This window comes from Panicum virgatum, chromosome 5N, assembly GCF_016808335.1.
Source record: "Panicum virgatum strain AP13 chromosome 5N, P.virgatum_v5, whole genome shotgun sequence".
Lineage (NCBI taxonomy): Eukaryota > Viridiplantae > Streptophyta > Magnoliopsida > Poales > Poaceae > Panicum > Panicum virgatum.
In genome coordinates, this window is record NC_053149.1 from 20548856 (window position 1) to 20575680 (window position 26825).

At 45.0% G+C, this 26825-nt stretch overlaps 2 protein-coding genes and 1 pseudogene across 2 annotated transcripts; all 3 read right to left on the reverse strand.

Annotated features, from left to right (window-relative positions):
• Positions 1-1343: 1343 nt before the first annotated feature.
• LOC120674652 lies at positions 1344-4248 on the reverse strand. Its single transcript, XM_039955798.1, has 6 exons — positions 4202-4248; positions 2859-2999; positions 2563-2713; positions 2045-2119; positions 1766-1821; positions 1344-1714 (listed from the first exon to the last, which is right to left on the reverse strand). Exons 1-6 carry the CDS (start codon positions 4246-4248, stop codon positions 1564-1566), a joined length of 621 nt encoding a protein of 206 aa, XP_039811732.1. The 3' UTR covers positions 1344-1563.
• Positions 4249-5157: 909 nt separating this feature from the next.
• On the reverse strand, positions 5158-12687 carry LOC120674653. The gene is made up of 5 exons (XM_039955799.1): positions 12666-12687; positions 11709-12115; positions 6177-6215; positions 5979-6074; positions 5158-5214 (listed from the first exon to the last, which is right to left on the reverse strand). Exons 1-5 carry the CDS (start codon positions 12685-12687, stop codon positions 5158-5160), a joined length of 621 nt encoding a protein of 206 aa, XP_039811733.1.
• Positions 12688-13275: 588 nt separating this feature from the next.
• LOC120674654 lies at positions 13276-25452 on the reverse strand (annotated as a pseudogene).
• Positions 25453-26825: the final 1373 nt, after the last annotated feature.

Here is a 26825-nt window from a genome sequence, read left to right on the forward strand (position 1 = left end):
GGCACACGTAGTTTAGCATTAAGATCCTTGTTTACCCATTTCTTGAAAAACATGTACGTGTTGCACGGGCGAATGCATATCAAGAACATTTTATTCTTACATGTATTCTCTTGTATTGTGTTTAATGGTTGCATGAGATATATGGTCATGTACATATTATTTGTATATCTCGAAATTTTTCATTTTGTAAATTTGTATCGAACAATGTACCTGAATATTGTATCCATAAAAGCTAATGGTAAATGTAGCTATGAATAACAATTTATTCTAATATAATGTTTTTACTATACTTTTTTAAAACACGTGCGTGGACGTGCATCTTACTATATATAGATAGGAAAGAAAGCATTTGTTGGAGATAAAATAGGAAGGAAGAAGTAGGTATATAAAGAAAGCATTTGTTGGAGATAAAATAGGAAGGAAGAAGTAGGTATATGCGATGCTTCATGGACGAATTTGGCTTTGTGAGAAGCTCCACCTTGACACATGAATTTCCATCTGACAAGATATGTGCCAACCATAAAAAATAATTCTTCATGCACCAGATACTTCCAACAAACAACAATTAATAATAATTTTTTGAAAGAACAATTAATAATAATCTCCCTAAAGATCTTCGGTCCAAAAGAGTGCCGATAAAATCATGCATCAGGGCCTAGTTTAGTTGCGCCCGTAAAGTTTTTGAAATGGAATCTTTGCACATTTGAAGTATTAAACATAGACTAATCACAAAATTAATTACAGAATTTGTTTGTAAACTACGAGATGAATTTATTAAGACTAATTAATCTGTCATTAGCATATCCGTACTGTAATAATTTATTATCTAATCACAGCCTAATTAAACTCATTAGATTCGTCTCGCAATTTACAAGCAAACTATGTAATTCATTTTTTATTTCGTTTAGATTTAGTACTCCATGCATGTAAGATACCCTTTCAATGTGATAGTTTTGGAATTTTGAATTTCGCAACTAAATAAGACCCATATTTTATTTACTTGCATGTAGAGAAAATTTACTCTCCATGTATATCTGCATGTATGGAATCTCCCTAAACATTTTTATACTAAATAAATTCCATTTACTTGTACAGAAAATCTTGATAGGTTTCACCTTTATTGAGAAGATTCCCATCAGATTTGAAAAACCCTTGACCCGCCCTTCGTCTCTTCCGAGGTCGCCCGCAAGCTGCAATGCCAGGAGCAAATCTTCAGGCTCGTCGGATGAAGCTGCTAGAGGTGCCCAACGATTGCAAATTCGTTCTAGCTTGTTTTAGTGGTTAAGTTTGTTCTAGTTTGCATTAGAAAAAATGTTTTTCATGGTGCGTTGAGACATGCATGGTTCTTGCTGCATTTTAGCTATATATATGTAAGCCAGGGTTTTAGGAACGATGTGGTTGTTCCTGGTGTGATGCATGTTTTGCTTTAGAGCAAGCAAAAAGATTGTGCTGCCAACGACACTGCTGCTGATGGTCTCCCAATCCAGACAAACGAGCACCAATCCATATCGTGCTGTAGCAACTCCCTATCGACCTGCCCGATGCAACTCTGGTTGGACTTCATCATCGACAATGACAGGACCGTGGTGTACGACTTCGTGCGTTCCTATGTGACGTGCCAACGCAACAAAATGGAGGCCCTCCATCCCGCCGAGCTGCTCCAACCCCTTGACGTTCCTTCACAAGAGTGGGCTGACATCTCCTTGGCAGATACCTTTATTCAGCGTAGGTACAATCAAATCACAGATCGAGGTTACATTCTTACCTTATAAGCGGATTCCCATCAAGTTTCAACACTTGCAGGTTAGGCTCAAGCAATCCCTGCAGAGAAAAGCATCCACGAATAAAGATTCAGTGAGATTGAGAACCATGCAACCGTGAGAAGTATTTTTCACTTGATGCCAGTACATGTTGTTTATCACAATCAGTGTGTGCTATGGTAGAGTTCAAATGCTTGAAGTTGTCCAGAACATATACTACAGGACAGTATCTGGAGATAGATTCAAGAAAGAAAATACCAAAAATGAAGGGTGGAGGGTAATACCGGCTCTGCTGGGAGCGCTGTTATATTGTTGTCTAACAAGTCAAGCTCGATCAGAACAGTGAAATTCTTTATACCCTGTTTAAGTGCAGTTCAGTCAGCATATGCAGAAACTGAAAAGGGGCCACTCACAGCTGCTTACAACATTTCCACATAAAATTTTTTAAGCTTCAAAACCAGTATAAGGAAATCAAAAGGAAATTCTATTCAAACTACCAAAACCCTGCCTCCACAATGACCAGACCAAATCGAAATATCCAGCCATTCAAATCATGAATCAAGAACCGGATTCAGCCATCCAGGCATGAGAATCATGAATCAAGAACCAGATCTGGCCATCCAGGCATACAAATAAAAGAACTATCAAACCCTAACCCGCGAGAGAAGGGAAAGGAAGAGGATGGAGACTAGATTACCAGAGAGAAGGCATCTGAAGGAGATGAACGCCGGATGATAGACTGGTGTTGCAACAAAAAAAAAGGTAACGAGAGTGGAAAGGAGGCGGAGAGAAGTCAGAGTACCTTCAGCGACATCACGAGCTCGGCCTTCTGCTCCGGCGTGAGCTCTGCATTGCAAAAACAAAAGGTGCCGCCGGTGAAGGAGAACCAAGGAGGGGAGGGAGCGGGGGAGGGGCAGACGAACCTGAAGAGGTGGCGCGCCGAGAGGGGCACCCTAGTGAAGGAGAAGGTAGCGGGAGGAGGGTGACAGCAGAAGCGAGGGGGAGATGGCTTGGCGCCGCCGCCCCCCTTGCCCCCTCCACCCCTGCTTCTGCCGCCGGAGGTGCTGAAGACCTTGCATCCGAAGGATAACGACGCACGAAGGCGGGCGGAGGTGGACGACGCACACGCCGGCGACCGGGCAGAGGAGGACACGCATGACGGCGGGCCGCAGGCGGGTAGGGAAGGAAGAGGAGGACGCGCGCGACGGGGCGTTGTGATTATCAACCATATGTTGGAAGCTGAATGAATATGTGATTTGCATCAACGAATGGTGTTGTTACTATGATTTTAAAAGGGCTCCCGAGTTCCAAAGTAGTACTATGTTGGCAAGATGAAAAACAATAGGTAGAATAGAGGACTTACTGTCTTTAGGATGCAGTGACTAAATCCATGTCAACTTTCCGTTATTACAATACAAATTCCCACGTCATGAAAAGGTCCAATGGTGCTGCTACCTTCCGTTTGTTTTATGAAATAAGAGCCACCCCATCATGTCCGACCTTAACCTATACAATTCAACAACGTGACATAATAGTGTAATACAATTTTTTTTTTGAATAGCACACCTTACAGAAAAACTGATTAGTTGCACACTGTATCACAGATTTCATAAAACAAACGGTAACACACATTTCATTTGTCAGCTTTCACTCTATAGTTTCATCCTATGCCATGTTTCTCTCATTAGCTAGTCCATTCTATATTGTGGCAAGATTAGCTGCAAATTGCTGAAAAGAAGAGTCTCATCAAGTGAGTAGATGCCAGAAGACATGCATAGCAAGTTATCAATAAAATATAATAGCAATGCATCTCAATTACTGATATACCCATTTAATTCAACAATTCACTCAATTAGCAGAATGGTATATACAGCCAACCCATTTTATATATCATTGATAGAGTAGTAGAGGTAGCTAGCTACAAACCAACAGACTATCATGTTTATTTCTCTTCCCAGGCTTTCAAGCTAACATGACAGATTGGACTCTTCGATCTACAATCTAGTCTAATGTTTTCAGGTACTACGGTCAGACAATTAGTTCTGCAATATACGAAGGATCATCAAGTTGGTCACTTGACCCACATAAATGTAAATAAACCAAGACAGAAGATGCAATTGATTAGATGTCTAGGCAAGACATTTCATCAAACAACTGGTGGGTAGGGGCAGCGACTGCGGATTGGCTTTGAAAACGTACGCTTCAACCTGTCCGTCGCTTGTGGCCAGCAGTCCCGTCACAGCGCCGCCGGCCTACACAACGCATGCAGGAAAGCGGCGGTGGAGTACTGGCCGCCGTGTCCAAGGTACCGGACGGTGGCGAAGCTCCTCTGCAGGTCGCGCAAGCAGATGCACCCGCACGCTGAGCAGACCTGCACACCCACCCTCGACCCAGAGATGATGATGGGCGACCCGCGGCCCCTCGCACCGCTTCTTCCCTACGGCACCAGGGAGGCGGCGAGGAGGGAGGCGACGAAGGGCGCCGCCATGGCAGCAGGGCGGAGGAGATCTCGGGCGGCGGCTCGGCGGGGATGACGGCGAGGGGTACCCGATTAGTCCGGGCGGGGATTGGCCTGGGTACGTCGGGCGGGTAAGCCACATCCGAGGTGAAAAAAAAGGCGCGGGGAAACATTTTTAGAAACAATGTTTTTTTTTTATCATCTAGATGTTGATGTTCATATTTCTTCCAGGGAGAGATAGAAAGAAGGAATGTGAGGAGTAGGTGAGAAATTTTTAGGTGGAGGTGATTTTCAATTGTTCATGTAACACGCTCGCATGTAAATTGGCACGCATACAGTTTTCTTTCCTGTTCTATTCACATGAGAATAAAAAACTTCAATACATACAAATTGGACAATCAGGCAGGCACACCTCTATCTTTTTTCATATATTATTTCTCCAATATTTTTTCCTTTCAGATATCAAATCCTTTTGTTGCATGAAAAAAAGGCCGCATTCCATTATTCTTACGCAAGAATGTCACATGCACTACGACTACTACTTATCTCTCGCAACTGTAATGTTTGGCTCGGTTTGGTTTGGCTTCAAATGGCTCCAGCTCCACCACTGTAATGTCAGAGGAGTCCTAGGGGGAGCCACAATTGTGGCTCCAGCAGCTCCATGTGGTTTTGTGAGGGGTGAGGAAGAAGAGAGAAAATAAGCTTCAATGAACAGTATGATTACTCGGATGTGATGATTGTATGGTGAATTCTTGTATGGCCTAGAATGGTGCTAGATGTCACTAGCCTATTGTTTAATCGGGATATGGATGATTAGTGCACCGGTTTAGTTAGTTAATAGGTTGATATGCACCAATTAAAATATAAGGGATGAAAGTCACAGTTTTGCCTTTTCAGTACATGCATTGGAATTTCAAAAGATCAAATTTTGACGAACAGTTAATCGAACGTTTCTTCTTCTGGTGTTCTTGCTAGCTCTGTTATCCTAACATCGAACTACATGCATAATTCAATGTTTAAAAGTTTTATGAATATGTTCAAATTTCAGATATCCTTTAGTACAACATTTGACTTTGATATAGTATATTGTAAGAGAAATATTTCTTTTACATTTCAAAAAAATATTGTAAGAAAAATTGGTGATCCGAATATAACTTTTCAAATCCTATTAGTATGCCTACTATAAACGAACGGACGTAGTGTTATCTTTAGCACCACAATATAAACTCATTCTGGTTTTGCGCACAGTATAATTCCCAATCATATCCACTGCCATCGCGAACATAAGTTTACACGGCATCTTTCAAGTGTCTTCAACCACTTAGAAGAGATCCCATAACAGCATCAAGTACCATAACTAACTTGAGGTAGTACCAGGCTTCGAGCAGAGACATCCAATTGGAGGAAAGGAATTTAGCATACATATATCAGTATAATGTCCCCACGGTTTACAATAAACCTGTAGCAAGATACAATCTATCCATGTTCCATTAACTGGGCTGCAGCAACCAAAATTATCCAACTGGATGATACAACAACAAAATCAGTTACATAGTTTGGGGTTTAATTCCCCTCGACGCCTGCTGCTGTCACTTCTGGTCCTTTGCCTACCCAGTATTTGTAAGCAGCATAAACAGAGGATACGACTACGACACCAAGGACCAAGTAGGTGAAGATCGTGATCACACTGATTTGGCTAGGGCCCTTCTTCACTTTGCTCTGTGCCAGCAACGCCTTTGGCTTGAGCTTCGCCATGCTACGCTTCTGATAATGCCAAGCGAAAAGGACAGAACCAGTGTAAGCAAGTTGTGGATAGTACCAAAAAGAAAAAGACAAGCATGGTTTTTGTCGGGCCACTGTCAATAAAAAAAAATCAACTGTAAGGCTGTAGCTACAATGCATCAGGTTGTCAAAATAAAATATTGTTAAGGTGACTGTTTCTTTCGAGCAAATAATACCTGATTCATAGTGTAAAATAGGTAGCAGAATATGGTAATCTGAAAAAATGGAACAGGTATATAACGGAGGCAATGATGGGATCAGAACTTCAGGTTGCAAGTGTTCCATGTGGGGCACAAAATGGAACTTTGCATCTTCATTGAACCAAATTTCCAATTGGCTTGCAAACATTCACAGAGTACAGTCTCTTGGTCTTATGTAAATAGCAATATGATTCAAAAGAGGAGCTTAACAAAATAACAAGTGATGAATGCGACTGGGTGCAAACAGCGTAACAGCATTCAGATTCATGCACTCAAAAGTTGCTAACATGCAAACTATTGGAATTTTTCATGTATATTTGAAAGACTTGATGGACAGGACAGATAAAAGATGAAACAAGAAGCAAAGAACCCACTTGAAAACTCCATCCACAACATATGTTTCAGGTAAGGTATGATATGGCAAAGGGGACACTTTGATGGACATAGATCAAAAAAATCATGAATCAATTTCTACAACTTCGCAGCCTGAATTGACTTATGCACTCAATCAATTTAATAGCTTGATAGGAAGCAGCAACTAGCTAATCAAACAAGTCACTCCTCCTTTCCATACTCCTCTCTTACTACTTCAGAATTCAGATGTGGGCCAAGGCAAGTTCATACTTTGTTTTAGTGTTAGTTTGAAATTTCAGCTACCATACTTAACTACATTAAAGTAGAAAAAGACAATCAGGAAATCTAAATGATAAGATGATTCAATCATGAAACATAGTTCTAAAAAAAACAACTTTGGACAGCATATTTTCATTTTGCTCTGTAAATGCAAGTGCTAGCTACTACAAGCACAAGAAAACACTAGCTTTTTTCAATATATATATATATATATATATATATATATATATATATATATATATATATATATATTCATTTGTAACCTCAGAGCACCTCCCAAGCCAATATTATTCATATGAAAAACTAAATGCAAGCTTGGAGAGCATATCAACCGCTTGATATCTAAAGCAGCTTTCTTTGCTAAATGGCACAATGACTCTCTTTCTCTTAATTATGTGCACAGCCTTTCAAACAAAAATTATGTGGTGCGGACCAAGGTTCTGCGTATTAGGCATATCCGCATAGTTCAATACAACCCATTTCCGAATTCGGTCTAAGACAACAATCAGACTAAGACCGCATGACCAAGGAGGGTGATCTAGATGCACCACACTACCAAATTTCCTTGGGGGAAAGAATGCTATCAAGTGGTCCACCACGCCTAGGGATAGGGGTTGGGTCAAAGGGGATTGTCGGACTAAGATTGCCCTGGGGAGACTCGATGCAGTTTTTGGGGATCCAGATGCATCCTCAAAAATTTTTTTGGGGAAATTTTGCTATCGAATGATCCACACAACGCAGCAAACGGAGTGGAACATCCACCCCAAGAAGAGATACTCGGATTTCAACTTCTCTCCACCTTCAAGCAACAAACAAAGGGAAGAGCATAGCAGGAACGGATCCAGAGCATGCGAAATTTGCACGGGCTTGCCATTGGGAACCGACTAAGCACGGGTAGCTTATCAGGGCATCAGGCTAACCCTGCAAGTATGAGCAGGAGTACAGGGCCGCAACTCCACAAGCGATCCCGCCACTATAGACGTTGGCTGCTACAGTTTTGGACAGATGCATGCGCAAAGGATTAAAACAGCGACGAACTAGCGCGGATCGGAACGAGAGAAACAACTGTTCGCGTGAAGCTATAGGTTCCTCACTGGGATGGAAGGAGAGCACCCCAAACGGCCGACGAGGGAGTACGGGGACGAGCGAGGACGACGAGGGAGTCGAGGACGAGGCGGTGGGCTGGCGAATGGAATGAATAGTCTCGAGGGGAGACCGGAAGGGAATGCTTGGACTGGATCTGGATCGAGGCTTGTTGGAAGCTGGGAGGAAACCCGCCGAGGCTGAGACACGGTTGTGCGCCGCTCTACGCTGCTCGGTGTTGGGGCACTTGCGAGAGCCGCAGCCGGAAAAGGCTTCGTGCGCTCGCACGAGGGGATCAGGTCCGGCTTGGCCTGGTGCTTTGACCTATCACCTATCCTGCTGCCTGACTGGGAGACAGGTCAAAGCACCAGGCCAAGTAGGACCTGATCCTCTCGCGCGAGCGCACAAGGCCTGATTCCTTTCCAGCCGCGGCTCCCGCAAGTGCCCCAACATTGAGCGGCGGAGAACGACGCACAAGTGCACAACCGCGTCTCGGCCTCGGCGGGTTTCCTCCTAGCTTCCAACACGCCTCGATCCAGATCCAGTCCAAGCATTCCCTTCCAGTCTCCCCTCGAGACTATTCATTCCATTCGCCCGCCCGCCGCCTCGTCCTTGTCCTCGACTCCCTCGTCGTCCTCGCGCGTCCGCCGCATTGTCTCCAAACTCCCCCGTCGTCCTCGCTCGTCGGCCATTTGGGGTGCTCTCCTTCGTTCCCAGGTGAGGAACCTCTAGCTTCGCGCTTCTCTACTTCCAATCCGCTAGTTCATCGCTGTTTTTATCCGTTGCGCATGTATCTGTCCAAAACTGCAGGAGGCAACGTCTATGGTGGCGGGATCGCTTGTGGAGTTGCGGCCCTGTACTCCTACTCATACTTGCAGGGTTAGCTTGATGCCCTGATAAGCTACCCGTGCTTAGTCGGTTCCCAACGGCAAGCCTGTACAAAATTCGCATGCTCTGGATCTGTTCCTGCCATGCTCTTCCCTTTGTTTGTTGCTTGAAGGTGGAGAGAAGTTGAATTCCGAGTATCTCTTCCTGTGGTGGATGTTCCACTCTGTTTGCTGCGTTATGTGGATCACTCGATAGCAAAATTTCCCCCAAAAAAATTGAGGATGCATTTGGATCCCCGAAAACTGCATCGAGTCTGCCCAGGGCAATCATAGTCCGACAATCCCCTTTGACCCAACCCCTGTCCCTGGGCGTGGTGGACCACTTGATATCATTCTTTCCTCTAAGGAAATTTGGCAGTGTGGTGCATCTGGATCACCCTCCGCTAAGTCTACCCTCCCTGGTCATGCGGTCTTAGTCTGATTGTTGTCTTTGACCGAATTCGGAAATGGGTTGTATTGAACTAGGATATGCCCAGTACGCAGAACCTTGGTCTGCACCACATAATTTTTGTTTGAAAGGCTGTACCCATAATTAAGAGAAAGAGAATCATTGTGTCATTTAACAAAGGAAGCTGCTTTAGATATCAAGTGGTTGATATGCTCTCCAAGCTTGCATTTAGTTTTTCATATGAACAATATTGGCTTGGGAGGTGCTATGAGGTTACAAGTGAATATATACTTTAGTTTAAGACACCGTTCATGATATATATCTTTTTTGAAAAAAAGCTAGTGTTTTCTTGTGCTAGTGGTAGCTAGCACTTGTATTTACAGAGCAAAATGAAAATATGGTGTCCAAAGTTGATCTTGTTGAGAACTATGTTTCATGATTGAATCATCTTTCCTTAATCATTTAGATTTATTGATGGTCTTTTTCTACTTTAATGTAGTATGGTAGCTGAAATTTCAAACTGACACTAAAACAAAGTATGAACTTGCCTTGGCCACATCTGAATTCTAAAGTATGGTCGGCTGTCAAACTAACATGGGATTTCAACTTTGAGAACTGGTCACTCAACATAAGCTTCTCCTCTTCATACAACAGAAGGCAATCTGCCCGCACACTTTGCTAACCAACTACTCTGAACGATGGCTGGCAATAATTTATCATTTCTTTCCAAGCGGGATCTTCAGCTTTTCGAAACGCAATCTCCACAATAATGAAGTACTTTGCTATTAGACCTCGGAAGACTACAGGATCGAAGATGAGCTGGTCTCCATCGTTAGGCTTCGACTTCAAGGTTGCTAAGAACCTATCCCTATCTTCTTGTGTAATCTGAGGGCAGTGGTATCTAATGTGCCTATTTAGGTGAATGTTTTTGAGGCGTCGCCTAGTCGTCGCCTAGGCGACAAGGCGTAGTAAAGGGTCTAGGCAATCGGGGTCGCCACGACGTCACCCTGTATGGCATCCGCCTCAAAGGTTTAGGCGTCGCCTAGGCGCGAATGGCGTCGGGCGGACGCCTACAGCCAGCTAGCGGAAGCCAAATACGAGTGGGCGTGGAAAATCGACCCCGCGTTCGCGCCAGAACGAAATCTGGCGGGAATCGACCGCAAAGCGCGGTAAATCTCCTGCCTGGAGGCATTAACCGCGGGTGCGGGCAGATTCACGAAGGGAGAGAGGGAGAGGGAGAGGGAGTGGGAGAAGGAGAGGGAGAGGAATAGAGAAGGCAGAGACGGGAACTCGCGGTGGCGGCGGTACTGCATATAATTGAAACTTGGCTATTATAATTCCCAGCCAAAAGCAATAATTTCATTATCCAAGTTGCAAACGAACTGAAAACTAGTGGTTAGAAAAGAAAATCATCACTCGTGCAGTGACAAAATTATCTTTCACGTACAAAGATAAGGACAACAGGAGGCTTCCTCTCATGATCTTTATCTACTTCAGCAGATAAATAACTTTGTTTTAACTAAAGTATCCGTTTAGATCTCTGTCATTTGCAGAAAACCATTAAGAAATGAAAGTAACATAACTGTGAACAATGAGGAACAAGGGTTTGCTATTCAGCATCGATAGATCAGGCAAGATGAAGAGGTTTGCTGTGCGCCAAGGTGTCCAGAGCAAAACAAGTGCCAAGATTCATCGTGTTAACTCCCCCATCCCCTTCCCCCCAACGATCCCCTATTATCTCAACAACCGAACCATCTCTGATAGATGCACACCATGCCCCTAGCGCACGCAGATACACAGGGAGGTGAGTGGCGTGTACCTCTATGCGCCGGAGACGAGCGCTGGCCGCTGCCAAGAAGAGTTGATCTTGGAGGACGAAGATAGGAATCGAAGATGAGCGCCGGCCGCCCCGTAGCAGCACCGGGTCTAAGCCTCCTCCTCACCGGGTCTTGGAGACGAGCAGCAGCGACCTAGCTGCGGCGGCAACGGCACCCTTATCGAACCCTAGCAGCAACCTCGCCCCGCAGCCGAATGCGACTCCTCCGACTCGAGACGAGAAAATTGGGATTTTGCCCTTATGCGAAGCGGATTTCGCTGGAATGCCATCAAAGTTGTGGGCTTCGCTGGAATGCCCTTATGAAGGTTGTTCTTCACGCTAGAATGTCATTTCAGCTCATTTGATAGATTTACAAATTCTACAACCCTTTTTTGACCTGGATGGACGGTTTTGCCCCTACCTACATCTATCTTATGCACGGCCCCGTTAACTCCCGACTCCCGTTAGACCTCCTCTTTCTCCTAGACTCTTCTCCTTGAGCTGGCTGCCAAGGGTGCAGGCCACGCCCCCAAGGCACGCCGCCTGCTCCTCGACCCCATGGCCAAGAAAAAAATTCAGCATGACTATAGAACAAATTGATTCATAGCACAAGCACATCAGAGAATCACTCTTACTCCTGTCAAAACCCTAAATTAACACTTTGCACAATCAATCATCACTTTAGGGCTTCTAAATCTCACCTCAGATCTAGACGAAGGGGATGCTGCTGTTGCCTCTGCGCTCTGTCCTGGACGCGCTCTCCCCAGGAGCCTCTGGATCTCGCGTGTAGGGGCCTGGGGGGAGTGCAGCTGCTGGGGGCAGCGTCGGCTCCTGGGGTCGGCTGCTGCTGGGGGCCGCAGCGGCTCCTTGGGGTGGCGGCCCGCGGCTCCTGGAGGCGGCAGCTGCTGGGGGCAGCCGCAGCGATTCCTTGGGCGGCGGCCTCCTAGAGACGGCGGCGAATCCTGGGGGCGGCGACCCCTGGGAGCACCGGTGGCGGCTCTGACCCTCCCCGTGAAGGGAAGATGGAGAATGAAACGGGAGTCACGGTAGTGTACAGGGGGGAGGAGAGGATAAGAGACATGAGTCAGGGGCAAAAGCGTCCAGTCAGCTCAAAAAATAGAGCTACAGAATTTGTAAAATTGTTAAAAAAGAAAAAAAATACAAACCTTCATTTCAAAATAATTGATAACTTTGACTTTTACTATTTACACTTTGACCAATAATAACTTTTCAATTAGAAAACTATATAAAGCGAAACAACCATCATTTGATTTGTGACAAGTACTATACAATATAATACACTTCTACCTATACATGCAAATATTCGTATAAAAGACGCATGGTCAAACTTTGAATAGTAAAGTCAAAGTTTCAATTATTTTGAAACAGAGGTTATTAGCATTGTAACGTAAAGAACAACATTCATAAGGTTATTCTAGCGAAATTCATAGCTTTGTTCCAGCAAAATCCATTTCCCATAAGGGTAAAATCCCAATTTTCTGGACTCAAGACAGGCAAAGCTGGTAGCTCTTTCTTGTTATCCACGGGTCAAACCCTTACTCGCAGCCCTCGGGCTGACCTGGGCAATATCTAAAATTCGGTCTTAGCCAATCCTTTAAAGCACAATCTGATCCAATCCTACTTTCTATCTAAAAAACCCATAATCAATTGGATTTTCATGGCCCATTGTTAGGCCTAGGAGAGGATTCTGCGTTCTGCCACATGGAGCTCATTTACCAGGATTGCCAGATAATAAGCTCTGTTAGATATTAAAATATTAATATGCTAAAACATGGACATATTAAAATATAGAGTAATTTTTCAACTATATCAAATTTTAGAGTAATTTTTTCGAGTAGAATCTTGGCAAGTTGAGAATAGCACTTGGTTAGGTGGGCTAATTTTTCTCAACCAAACGTCAAAATTTATGCCTTTGCCCATATTTTAATATACCAATATTTTGATATGCAAACAATGGGACCCACACTACCTTTGATTAGAAAATAAAAAGGCTATACACCAGATCAGGTCACGTAATTTAATTTACTGCACCAACAACACAAGAGACACTTCTATATAGTTGCCGAACACAGACCACCCTAAGTTACCCGCCGAAACAACCAATCCAACGTGAAATGTAACAAAGTTCATGGAACTTTATGATACTACTACATGTATATTTGTATCCTTATTATGTGTGCCCTTCCAAAAAAAATGAACTCAGCCCACGAGTCTGCAATGGCGCCAGGGCAGTGGCGGTCGCAGCCGTCATTTCTTGAACAGGTCAGCCGTGAAGGTGACGCCTGTGCCGGGCTGCCCGTCGATGAACCGCCGGACGGTGAACCGGCCGGCGACGGCGGCATCGGCGATCACGTGGTACTCGGGCCACTTCACCCGCCCCGCGACGCCCGCGTCAGGCCCGTAGTTCCCGCACTCCCTGTAGAACAGCGTGGCGAGCGCCGCGCTCTCCGGAGCTGGTGGCGGCCCACTCCAGCAACCCGCGGGCCTACACGCCGAGCCCAGGTAGGACTCCATGACCACCACCCGCGAGATGGGCTTCCACGGCCGGACCAGGAACGTCGGGTGTCGGGTCTCCACCACGCAGCCGTGGAAGACGAAGCCCGTGTTTTGGTTTGGGTCCCTGTGGCCCTGCGCGGTGATGCTACCGGCCTGGCCGGGCGACAGCCGTTGCCGAAGACGAAGTCGACGGTGCCGGAGACGCGACAGTCGCGATAGAACTGCCGGAGTGAGTGCGCGTATAGCGTGTCCTGGTGGCCCTCCACCGCCACGCAGAAGAAGGCGGAGCGGTCTGAGTCCACGCGCAGCGGCACCGCCTGGTGCGCCACCGGCCCCACCGTGTTCCGGATCGTCAGGTCCCGGGCGACGAACCCCGCGCTGGCCACTGCTGCATGCTGAGCAAAGGTTAAGATGCACTGCTGGAGAATGTCATATTGGTACCAGCACGTTAGTGCCGGTCAAATAGGAGCCGGCACTAACGTGCCTGTGCAGTACAAGGCGGGCACGTTAGTGCCGGTTAGAAACACCAGCCGGCACTAACGTACCAGCCCCCAACGGTCCGCGTGCATGCCACAACGGTCAAAAGACACGTTAGTGCCGGCTGGAAATTCTAGCCGGCACTAACTTGGTCAATTGCAAGTTAGTGCCGGTTGGTGGCTTTAGCCGGCACTAAACGTCCACACTTAGCGCCGGCTAGAACCACCAGCCGGCACTAAATTGCCCTGTATGTACCAGGCACTCCTTCTTCCCCAGCCCGACCATTTCATTTGGCCGAGCTCCTCCTCTCTCTCATGGCGTGTTAGAGGGGAGGTGCTGCCCATTTTCCCCCAAATTTGTGAGGATTTCACCATCCAAGTGGACCAAAGGTTAGTAGCTTCTTCCATTCTTCTTTCACGGTGTTTATTCTTTGTTTCATGCTTTCTAGATAAAGAAAATAGTGATTTTAAGGTTGAGGAAAAATGAGCATAATTTTCCGATTTGTTCATTAATTTGAGCAAAATAGAATCGATTTGTTACTTTTTAGAGAAGGTTTTCTAGATAGTTTGACTATAACACATTTAGAGTAATTTTTTTGAATTATTTCACGGGGACATGTGTATATGTTATTATGCAAAATTTTAAGGATTTTAAGGATGAGGGAAAATGGGCATGATTTATTAATTTGAGCAAGGTAGAATTGATTTATTGCTTTTTAGAGAATGATTACTATATAGTTTGACTATCACTAAAAGTCCACACTTAGTGCCGGCTCGAGTCACCAGCCGGCACTAAATTGCCCTGTATATACCAAGCACTCCTTCTTCCCCAGCCCGACCATTTCATTTGGCCGAGCTCCTCCTCTCTCTCATGGCGTGTTAGAGGGGAGGTGCTGCCCATTTTCCCCCAAATTTGTGAGGATTTCACCCATCCAAGTGCACCAAAGGTTAGTAGCTTTTTCCACTCTTCTTTCATGGTGTTTGTTCTTTGTTTCATGCTTTCTAGATAAAGAAAATAGTGATTTTAAGGTTGAGGAAAAATGAGCATAATTTTCCGATTTGTTCATTAATTTGAGCAAAATAGAATCAATTTGTTACTTTTTAGAGAAGGTTTTCTAGATAGTTTGACTATGACACATTTAGAGTAATTTTTTTGAATTATTTCACGGGGACATGTGTATATGTTATTATGCAAAATTTTAAGGATTTTAAGGATGAGGGAAAATGTGCATGATTTATTAATTTGTTCATTAATTTGAGCAAGGTAGAATTAATTTGTTGCTTTTTAGAGAATGATTACTATATAGTTTGACTATCACACATTTAGAATGATTTTTTTGAATTATTTCATGGTGACATGTGTATATGTTATTGTGCCAATTTATTTTGCTATTTAGTTTAAATTTACTAGATAGGTGGCCTATGACACATTTATATTTTTTTTGAATTACTTCATAGTAACCTATTTTTAGGGATAATGAGCATGATTTTTTTTTAATTTGTACAGATGGACCGGCAATGGATGCACGGAAGCCGGAGCACCTCGGCATGGATTCAGGGTTTAGATTCTTTTCTCAAGGCGGCAATGGCAAATAGGTCGCCAAAGGGTTTAATGTGTTGTCCATGCAATGTTTGCGAAAATAAAAAGGAATTCCGAAAAAAAGATACTCTATGGACTTGAATGGTTTCATGAGTAACTATAGCCTTTGGACTAAACACGGCGAAGTTGGAGTTACGATGGAAGATAATGAAGAAGATGACGATGGTGATAACAATCTTCTAGATTGGGCATGGGTTCATGAAGCAGGTGGCTTTCAAGATGAACCAATGGACGAGGGTGAAGCAAATGTTGCACAAGAGGAGCCACCTAACGAGCTAGGTCAGGCGTTACTTGATGCACAGAAAGACAGTGAAACTGTGAAGGAGGAATTAAAGTTCGAGAAGATGTTGGAGGATCACAAAAGACCGTTGTTCCCTAGTTGCAAACCGGAGCAGAAGAAGTTGGGTACCACGCTAGAGATGCTGAAATGGAAGGCAACTAATGGTGTCACCGATAAGGGATTTGGTGAGCTATTAAAGATTGTAAAGAACATGCTTCCTGAGGGTAATGAACTGCCGTCAACAACATACGAAGCGAAAAAGATGGTTTGCCCTCTTGGATTGGACGTGCAGAAGATTCACGCATGTCCTAACAACTGCATCCTGTATCGCGGCGAATACGAGAACTTGGAAGCTTGTCCTGTTTGTAGCGTATTGCGGTATAAGATCAGGCGAGATGATCCAGGTGATGTTGATGGGCAGCCGGTAAAGAAGAGAGTTCCCGCAAAGTTGGTGTGGTACTTCCCTATAATACCACGTCTGAAACGCTTTTTCAAAAACAAGGATAACGCTAAGTTGATACGGTGGCACAAAGAAGACCGTAAGGAGGATCACATGATCAGACACCCAGCAGATGGGTCCCAGTGGAGAAACCTTAACCGAGAGTATCCTCAATTTGACAACGACCCAAGGAATATAAGATTTGCTCTAAGTGCGGATGGAATGAATCCATACGGTGAGTTTGGCAGCGCTCATAGTACATGGCCCGTGACCCTATGTATGTTCAACCTTCCTTCTTTGTTGTGCCTGAAGCGTAAGTTCATCATGATGCCGGTGTTATAGAAGGGCCAAAAGAACATGTCAACGATATTGATGTGTTCCTGCAACCCTTGATGGATGATCTCTTACTGCTCTGGAAAGAAGAAGGTGTACATGTATGGGATGAGTATAAACAGGAGTCTTTCAACCTCCGAGCTTTGCTTTTTGTATGCATCAATGATTGGCCTGCACTTGCAAATTTTTCGGGACAGTCGAACATGGGATACATGGCCTGCACCCACTATTATGATGAAACCGATAGCATTTATTTGAAACACTGTAAGAAGTGCGTATACATGGGCCATCGCCGATTCCTTCCTACCGATCACCCCCTAAGAACCGAAGGGAAGCATTTCAAAGGAGAGCCCGAAACTCATCCTAAGCCTCTGTTCCGTAATGGAAAGCGTGTGTTCTCGATGATCAAGGATGTGAAGGTAGTATTTGGAAAGGGTCCCGGTAGCCAACCTGTTCCGAAGGATGACCAGGGACATGTTCCAATGTGGAAGAAGAAGTCTATAATGTGGAACCTACCTTATTGGCAAGTCTTACAGGTTCGCAACGCAATTGATGTGATGCATCTGTCGAAGAATCTTTGTGTCAACCTACTAGGCTTTCTGGGAGTGTATGGTAAGTCAAAAGACACATTGGAAGCAAGGCTCAACATGTGGATGCTAGCTGGACGACAAGGCTTGCAACCCGAGAAGAGAGATAAAGGACGCCACTATTTAAAACCTGCCAGCTATAATCTGAGCAAAGATGAGAAGGAAAGTATGTTCGATTGCTTGAATAGTATCAAGGTCCTGTCTGGGTACTCTTCAAATATACAGGGCATAATAAATGTGAAAGAGAAGAAAATCCAAAACATGAAGTCCCATGACTGCCACGTTCTGATGACACAATTACTTCCGGTTATACTGAGGGGTGTTCTACCGGAAAATGTGAGATTGGCAGTTGTAAAGCTTTGTGCGTTCATGAATGAAATTTCACAGAAAGCAATTAATCCAAATAATCTAATAAAGCTGCAGAAAGACATTGTCGAATGTCTTCTCAGCTTCGAGATGGTGTTCCCACCTTCCTTCTTCAATATTATGACACACCTTCTAGTTCATATTGTGACAGAAATAACTATCCTGGGTCCTGTTTTTCTACATAATATGTTCCCTTTCGAGAGGTTCATGGCAGTATTGAAGAAGTACGTGCGTAAACGTTCTCGCCCAGAAGGATGCATTGCTAAGGGCTATGGAACAGAGGAGGTCATTGAGTTTTGCGTTGACTATCTTCCTGATCTCAATCCGATTAGGCTCCCCGTGTCACACCATGAGGGGCGACTAAAGGGAAAAGGCACACTAGGAAAGAAATGTAATGTGAACATCCCTTGTAGTGAATTCAGCCAAGCAAACTTCACAGTTCTTCAGAATTCATCCAAGGTGGCTCCATATATTGATGAGCACATGAATATTATACAGTCTGAAAATCCACAGAAGAATCTTGCATGGATTACACGCCAACATATAAAAACTTTTGACGGCTGGTTCAGACGAAAATTATTGGGCAACAACACAGTTGATCAAGAACTTCAATGGCTGGCTAGGGGACCATCAATCACTATCCAGCAATACCAAGGGTACGAAATCAATGGGTATACATTTTATACAATAGCTCAAGATAAAAAAGCACCAACCAAAACAGTGGTGTCCGTATGTGTATAGTAAACAGTAATGGAGAAAAGAACAACTACTATGGTGTCATAGAGGAGATATGGGAACTTGAATATGGACCCATAGTTGTCCCTTTATTTCGTTGCGAATGGGTGGCTGGAGGAGGCGTAACGAAGGACCGGTATGGGATGACCATAGTTGACTTTAAAAAGATTGGATATAAAGATGAACCATTCGTTCTAGCCAAGGATGTGACACGAGTGTTCTATGTGAAGGACATGTCGAGCAAACCGAAGAAGAAGTCGGATAAGACGCCTGAAGCAGACAAGGCTGGAAATGAGCCGAAACGACACATAGTTCTTCCTGGAAAAAGAAAAGTAGTTGGAGTTGAGGATATTTCGGACAATTCGGAAGATTATGACAAGATTGATAACCTTCCTCCATTCTCAGTTGACGTTGACCCTAGCATCCTCTTATCCAAAGAGGACACACCTTACTTATGTTGTGATCACGCTCAAGGCACTTTCGTCAAAAGGAAGATTATCAATGTTCCAGTAGATAATAATAATGAGTAGTAGTTTTATATAATTTATATATTGAATTCTCTCAATCAGTGATGTAATGTAATGCACCGCATCGTATTTATCTCAATTCTTGATAGTATTTGTCCAATTATGACATAATATCATCTTCAGATAATATTATATTTTTGCATGGTATAAATATTATTTACATTCACTAATTTTGCATTAGTAGAAGCATTAAAACATTAAATTACAAACAAATAATCAAGTAATATGCGAATTGATTACATCATTGTATAGGCTACTATTGAAAAGTTTTTTGAATATTTTTGCATGGATCAAAATGAAATGTTTTCAATTTATTATGAATAACAGAAACATATACACATATAAACCCTATACGCTACACATAATTGATAATGGTTGCATATTCGTTAATTTACTTAAATTACTATTATTATTATGTAGATATAATTACTATAATTATTGTGTAGCTAAAAAAATAAGACATAAATTTTTGTTATATTATTCTAATTATTAAGCCTATTATGAATAAATTTATGAATATTAAAAATTTAGTGTAATTGGGAACTGGCGTGGCCAATTCTCAATTCCCGCCAGATGGTACACGTTAGTGCCGGCTGGTAATCCCAGCCAGCACTAACTTGTGCAAGTTAGTGCCGGCTGGACTTACCAACCGGCACTAACGTGTCCATCTGACGTCACGGGGGCACATTAGTGCCGGCTGGTAATGCCAGCCGGCACTAACCGAGCCATCCCCAACAAATTACCCCCTTCGCCAAATTCAGATCGACATCGTCCCCAACCCGCCGCCTCGACGTCGCCCAACCCGCCCCTGCTCGCTCGCCCGCCCACGCCCCCTGCTCGCTCGCTTGCACTCGTGCGCCGCCGCGCCACCCCGGCCCCTGGCCGCGCGTGGATCCCCGGCCGGCCCTCGCCCGCGTTTGCCGCCGCGGTTCGCCGTCGACCTCCCCGGCCCGGCACGCCATGCCGGCCGCACCGCCCTCGCCCCCTGCTCCGACTGCAGCGCCGGCACGACGTCCTCCGACGCCTCGTCCCTGGCGCTGCCCTGCCCCCGCCGCCCCGTCCTTGTCGTCCTCTGCAGTTGGAAATTCCTTGAGTTTTGCAGTTGGTAGCTTACGTAACATTGTAACTCAACGGAGCAAACTTTTGCCAAAACAGCATTAGTTGGTTGGTGCTTGGCGAGCACCAATGATGATACATGAGAAATTTTTCTAACACAGCACAAGGAGAAAGAAATTCCTTTGCTGTTCATATTGTGAGGGAAGGAAATTTTAGTGCTGCATCCCTAACAAACAATTACAGCCATAACACCATAGCTGAGCATGAGCTCACCTAGGATTAAAGCATGGCATAGTATGCCCTTAACAGAGCCAAAAAACATTTGGAATTTTGGATTTTGTAACAAAGCAAGGTAATCAAGACTGGAAGAAAATACTTAATGTTTTTTTTATTGTTTCAGGTAGTGGAAATGGATCCTACGGACAACCAAGACGAGTTAATGCACGAGCTCATTCATGGTAGTACTGGACACATAGCTCCAGAGTTTGATGAGGACGAGAACGATGGCAGCCAATTTTTAAACTTGCATTATCATGGCGACGAGGAGCAAGATATTAGTGGGGAGGAAGAAGAAAATGTCGAGGAAGCCGAGGTATAAAAGTTTAGTGATTCTTTCAGGCATCAGGATAAATGTTTTGTCAATATATATGTTAGGAGCAAGATATTGTTTGTGACACATGCGGCCCAGCTGCGAACTATTTGTGTTATGTTGCTAGCTTTGTTGATGATTTCAGTCCTTGTGTAAGCAGTCGTGCTCTAGCTAAAAATTCTTATGCATGTTTCAGTCAATAATTATCGATCTGGAACCCTTGCTTGCGGGTTATGAAGGTTACACATACCTGCCGCGACGTCCACTAGTTGCTTCCAACCCGCTTGATAAATTTGCGATTCTTTCAGGCATCAGGATCGACGAAGCATAAACGGAAACGTGGCTCCAAGAGGAAGATGGTAGGATGTACGACCATCACGGAGATCAACGAAGCAACTGGCGAGCCACTAGCCCCTGGTCAAATTAAGACGACATTTGTAAATCAATTGGGATATCTTGTTAGGGAAAGCGTCCCCATAAAGTACAAACTTTGGAAGAGAAATAAAGTCTCTGATCGACCTGAAGATATCGTGCCAGATTCAAAGAAAGATTTGTTATGGAAAGAGGTGTCGTTGCACTTCAACTTTCCCCTAGGCAAAGCTGACAAAGTAAAGGGATGGGCATTTAAGAAGATGGCAATTCAGTTCGGCTCGTTCAAGAAAAAATTGGTGGCAAACTTTGTCAACAAGGGCCTCACACCAGATTTTGATAAAGTCTGGAAGAAGCAACGAGAGTAGTGGAATGAATTCGTGAATTTCAAGCACAGTGCTGACAGCATGGCAGCCTCGATTCAAGGCAAAATGAATGCTAGCAAAAAGACAAACTTCCATAGACTTGGGCCTGGAGGTTATAAGGTTGCTGTTCCGAAATGGGAAAAGATGGAAAATAATTTAATTGCAAAAGATATCGTACCGCAGACCTTGAGTTGGCCCAAACGAGCAAGGTATTACTTCTATGCTCATGGAGGCACACTAGACCCCGACACTGGAATGTTTGTGACTAGCGACGTACTAAGAGAGGCTGCCCAAAGACTCGACGACGCAATGAGGCGTACGGAAGAAGGAACCTTCCAGCCCAACAGAGAGAATGACGAGCTGACTTACGCTCTTGGGAATGCGGAACACACTGGATGGACCCGAGGCGTGGGCGTAGTTCCATGGCAGAGAAGCAAGGCAGTAGTGGCAGAGAAGATCTGTAGCCTAGAAAACCGGATAATGTCACTTGAGGCAGCAGTTGGGCAACGCTCGGACCAACCAGCTGCCAATGTCGAGATCAGCCCCTCTTCTCAGCGTCGTAGTAGTGTTGCTTCCACAGAGCACCCTAATTTGGAAGCCGACAGGCCGAGGGACCCCATTGATGACATCACCGTTAGGACCCAATGTGAGCTTCTGGTTCTTTATGGGAAAAAGCTCAAAGTTTGTGCTGAGGGTTATGCGGAAGTCCAAGAAGAAGGCGGGACAATACATTGCCAGCCGATTCCTGAAGGATTCGCCAGAGTCTTTGTTGACCGAATTATTGAAGAACGCTGGGAAGATTTGGACCTCCCGATCCCTATAGGTCCTGAAGAAACAGAACTACAACATGCCGTACACACATGGATCGCGTGGCCAAAGCGCGACATAAGATTGGTGCAAGCAGCCACAGATTCCGCTCGGTGCTCAAGGCAAAGATCACCAACGCCAGCTGACAGGAATCCTAGTGTTGGCCCACCTTCTCCACCGCCTGCACGGGACCGCAGCATGGATCCGCCATCACCAGCCGCACAAAGCGAGCCAATTCCGGTATCATCACCAGCCGCACAACAGAATCAGAGTCAGCGACAAAAGGCATACACGGTACCTTCGGTCCAGCCATCTCATAAGCAGCAAAGAAAGAAGAAAGCGAAGGCTCCAAAAGAGGAAGAGGCAGAAGAATCGTTTCAAACCTTCTTGCTGAAGCGCAAGCTACTGAGGGAGGCTGCGAACAAGAAGCCAGAAATAGATCCGGTTGCAAAGGCACACTTCATTAAAGATCCCACGAAGGAGAAAGAAAGGGAGTCGGATTATGATCGGCAGATCAGAAAGTGCTACATCAATCCCAAGAATCGGCGTATTAATGCAAAGACCGTTCCCCAGCTCGGAGAGCAGTCCAAACAATCGATCCCTCCGTTGATAGTGCCGCGTGAAGAATGTCCCGATGAATCAAGAGATCCGTTGACCATGGCTGGGATGATATTGCAAACTGATCTAACAAGGGCTCAATTGCTTGGGGAGGCCCTACAGAATGCCCGCGGCAAGAAAAAGTTTGTACTTGGTGAACCTTTGATATGGCCAGAGTTGCTACCATTCCTACCAACGAGAATGGCCGAGTTACACAAATGGTATGCCATGCAATCTAAAGCTAATGAATTAGAGATGTTCCCAGCTCGGATTAAAGATGAGCATTTCTGGCGGGGGGCAGATGATGTATATATCGAGTTTGCAGCACTTTACGATTTATACCATCAAGATGCTCTTCACAAGTCCCTCGTGAGTGTATGGTGCATGTAAGTATTGTATCTCGTTTTATTATTTTAGCCTTGTGTGTTGACTGATCCCCGTTTTTCTTGTGTCCTGTAGGTCAAAAATTCAAATTTGCCGAAAGAAGAACTTCCATAACGTCGGGTTCTTCGACCCCGATATTATACACGAGAAATCGGTAGCGCAAAAGCCTGAAGAAATAGTCGATGTTATATACAGGGGGTTGCGTAAGAATAGCATGTGTCCCTTCATTCTCTTGCCATACAACCATCAGTGAGTTGTTTTTTGTTAGCCTCTTTTTTTCAATCCCTTCGTATTAATAATACTATTTAATAACTACTATAATCAACATTAATTGGTTATGTGTATGTATATGCACAGCTTTCATTGGATATTGCTTTGTATTCGGATTGAGGAGCACAAGGTTTTGGTGTACGACTCGTTAAGGCAAGATAAATCAAAGTACCAAGATCTCATCGAGGTGGTAAATACTGCATGGAGTCGCTACCTCCGCAAACACATAGGCTTGCCCATAGGTCAAATCGAGCCTCTTCGTTGGGTGACTGATTTTGCAGTATGAATATACTCTCGCTACTAATGTCATTCGCAATAAACATTAGAAAAATTCTATATCGTAACCCACATTTGTCCATAGTGTTGGAGACAGGGCCAATGAAACAACTTATGTGGATACTACGTATGCGAGTGGATCAACTCTTTTGCAAGTGAAAAAGGGCAAATGATAGTGGAGACATTCAATGTACGTGAGCACAATCACATCTGCTCATTATTTTAATTCATTATTTTTTATTCTCGTGTTTTTATCGAAAAATGTAACAGCGTTGGTGGATGAAAGAAGAACTCATTGAAATGGCTCGGATCAGGGCAATTCAAGAAGCTATATGTGGATTCCTGCTCGATGAAGTCATAAATCCTAAGGGAGAATTTCATGGCGATCTCCGTACAAGCGTCGCCCAAGAAAAGAGTAATTTGTAATATCTGATAAATTACTATAGTTGATGTGCTTAATAATTTGTAATATCTCAAGTACTTTTGAACTCCTAAGTGTTCCATACATGACGAATATATATATATATATATATATATATATATATATATATATAATGTTAGTGTAATATGCTGTTCTAATAATACTGTGCAATGCAAAGAGTACGACTATGTAGTCACATACGGTAGAAATACGCATAGCCATACGTATAAAAACAAAAAGAAAAGAAACATAAAGAAGAAAAACATTTAGTGCCGGCTAGTTATATCAGCCGGCACTAACCTTGCTGTTAGGGCTCGGGCGGGGTCGGGCACGTTAGTGCCGGCTGGTATTACGGACCGGCACTAACATACGCACGTTAGTGCCGGTCAGAGTAGCCGGCACTAACGTCTGTCACGTTAGTGCCGGCCATTTAGTGCCGGCCACAGGGACCGGCACTAATACGTCCTGTGACCGGCACTAATAAGCCGTTCTCCAACAGTGACGGCGACATGGCCACATGGGATGAGATGTCAGCTTGCTGCAATGGCCAATGGAGGAAGAACAGTAGAACACACGTGCATCCTGCCTTTCGAAACTAAACGAGGCAGTAATGCATGGCAATAACTCTGCCGCCGCGAGCTTTATCGACGGTCATGTACTTACCGAATGTGGCACTCCGGAAGGTGGTCCAGCCACCGGAGAAGCTCCGGCTGACGGAGATCACCGTCTCGCCCATGCCCTCGCCGACGAACATGATGTTGGTCTTCTTCTTCCTCACCTCCACGTTCTCGTGGTAGATGCCCCTCTTCACGTGGATCACGTAATTCCCCTTGCTGTGGATCGGCACCCACGCCACTGCCTCACTGATGGTCCGGTACCGCCCGCTGCCATCCTGTGCCACCACGATGTCCACGCGCGTCGGCCTGATGCCGGCGCGGCGCGCTTGAGCAGCAGCTCCTCGTCCCCGCCGCCGCCGCCATCCTCGATGTCCATCACCCACTGCGGCAGCTCCGAGCTGGGGCCGCTGCCGCCGCCCATGCCGTTGTTCGGCATGTGATGCTGCGCAGGCGCTTGTGAATGGCGAGGAGGTTGCTGACCAGCTGCGAGAGCTGCGCCACGGCCGCCTCGACGCCGTCAGTGCCGTGGAAGTCCTCGAGGCAGGTGTCCTGGTGCCCAGCACCCCGCTGTGCCACGCGTGGAGGTCATCCTCCGCACGCCGCGCCGCCACCGCAGCGGTGCCGCGGGCCCCGGATGCGTTCGGCTCCTCCATGCCGTTGTCGGTCTTGGCCATGGCGTCGAGCGCCCACCCGAGCTCGTCGACGGAGTACCCCAGCAGCTCGACGCAGTCCCGCACCGCCATCTCCTTGCGGCGTGGTTGGACAGCGAGGCAAGGCCCCCGACGCCCCGGCGGCGCCCCCGGCCTCGCCGAGCATGTCATGCAGCGCGGCGTGTAGTCAGCCAATATTGGCATCTGCCGAGGCCGACCGGTCTGGGCCTGTGTAATCCGAATATAGTTAAGTTTTGCTTTGTAGAGTCCTTTTGTAACTCGATTTGGAAGGGGTACGTCCTCCCCGGCCTATAAATATAAAGGTTGTTTGCAGATGCGTTCTGTAGTAGATTCAAACAGTCGCAGAAGCTTACACAAGATTTGTTGATCGATCTAAATCTGCAACTGGGAGGCAATAAGAGGAAAGCTACTCATAATTATTTTTCTGAAACCCCTAATGTTAATTCTTCGGCCGCACAAACAAATTGACCACAGTATCGTATGCCGCCGAATTATTTCGTAGGGCAATCACCACTGCCAGGCTCCGTTCGGCCCCACTATGGTCGAATAGATCGGATCGGCTTCTCTGGCCGGTCGGACCGTCGCCTTGGCGGCTGGACCGGTCATTCAAACCGGTGCCATAGTGATGGCTACTGCATCTCAACCACAAATCGCGCCACTTCCCTCTTTGGCTTCCTCTGGTCGAGTAGATGAGTTGGCCGGTTTTGAACCACCATACACTACAAAATCATACGGCGAACCACCTTTTCGTCCTGCTTTACCCCAGGATGTTTGGGATGATTTGATCAAATTTATGCTACACAGATGATGTCTACTACTGATCCTACTACACATCGTTTTGCTACTGCTGGTCAAACATCCATGGGGAATTACGAAGCCGATCTAGCTAGGATGAAAGAAGATCTGGCTAACATGTTTAAATCTAAACTTGGTTTAGATATGGGTAGGACTCGGCTATATCAAAGGCCGTATTCTAACAGTTTTGATATGATTCCCTACCCTACTGGTTGGCGTGTTCCTGAGTTTATAAAATTTAGTGGCGATGATAACCGGTCCACTTGGGAGCATATCAGCCAATATATCGCTCAACTTGGGGAAGCTGGTTCTAGTAACTCTTTGCGCGTTTGCTTGTTTTTATTGTCTTTAACTGGAACTACTTTTTCTTGGTTTTTCTTCATTGCCCCCAAATTCAATTCATTCTTTGAATGAATTAGAACAAAAATTTCATGATCACTTTTATAATGCGGACAATGAAACTAAGTTGACAGATTTAACATCAGTTAGGCAAGGTAGAGATGAATCTATCCATGAATATTTTAAAATATTTAAAGATATTAAAAACCGATGCTTTAATTTGTTGCTTTTTGAAAAAGATTTGGCCGATTTAGCTCTTGCTGGTTTAAGTTCCAGCTATAGAGAAAAGTTTGACGGTTTTGACCATTATTCTATAAATCAGCTCCAGGTAAGAGCTTTAAGCCAAGAGGTAAGATTCAAAAGAGAAAAAAAAAGCTATAAGCCTCATCGTTCAAATATGCA

What these genes read in the sequence shown, in the direction of transcription:
- LOC120674652 (XM_039955798.1), bottom strand. Translation starts at nt 4,248, where the DNA reads ATGGCGGCGCCCTTCGTCGCCTCCCTCCTCGCCGCCTCCCTGGTGCC. An exon ending in AGCTCGTGATGTCGCTGAAG is followed by an intron (nt 2,120 to 2,562) that starts GTACTCTGACTT and finishes GCACTTAAACAG; the next exon opens with GGTATAAAGAATTTCACTGT. An exon ending in CAGCGCTCCCAGCAGAGCCG is followed by an intron (nt 1,822 to 2,044) that starts GTATTACCCTCC and finishes TTTTCTCTGCAG; the next exon opens with GGATTGCTTGAGCCTAACCT.
- LOC120674653 (XM_039955799.1), bottom strand. Translation starts at nt 12,687, where the DNA reads ATGAAAATCCAATTGATTATGG. An exon ending in GAAAATCCAATTGATTATGG is followed by an intron (nt 12,116 to 12,665) that starts GTTTTTTAGATA and finishes CTATTTTTTGAG; the next exon opens with CTGACTGGACGCTTTTGCCC. An exon ending in CCCCTTCGTCTAGATCTGAG is followed by an intron (nt 6,216 to 11,708) that starts GTGAGATTTAGA and finishes CCATTTTTTCAG; the next exon opens with ATTACCATATTCTGCTACCT.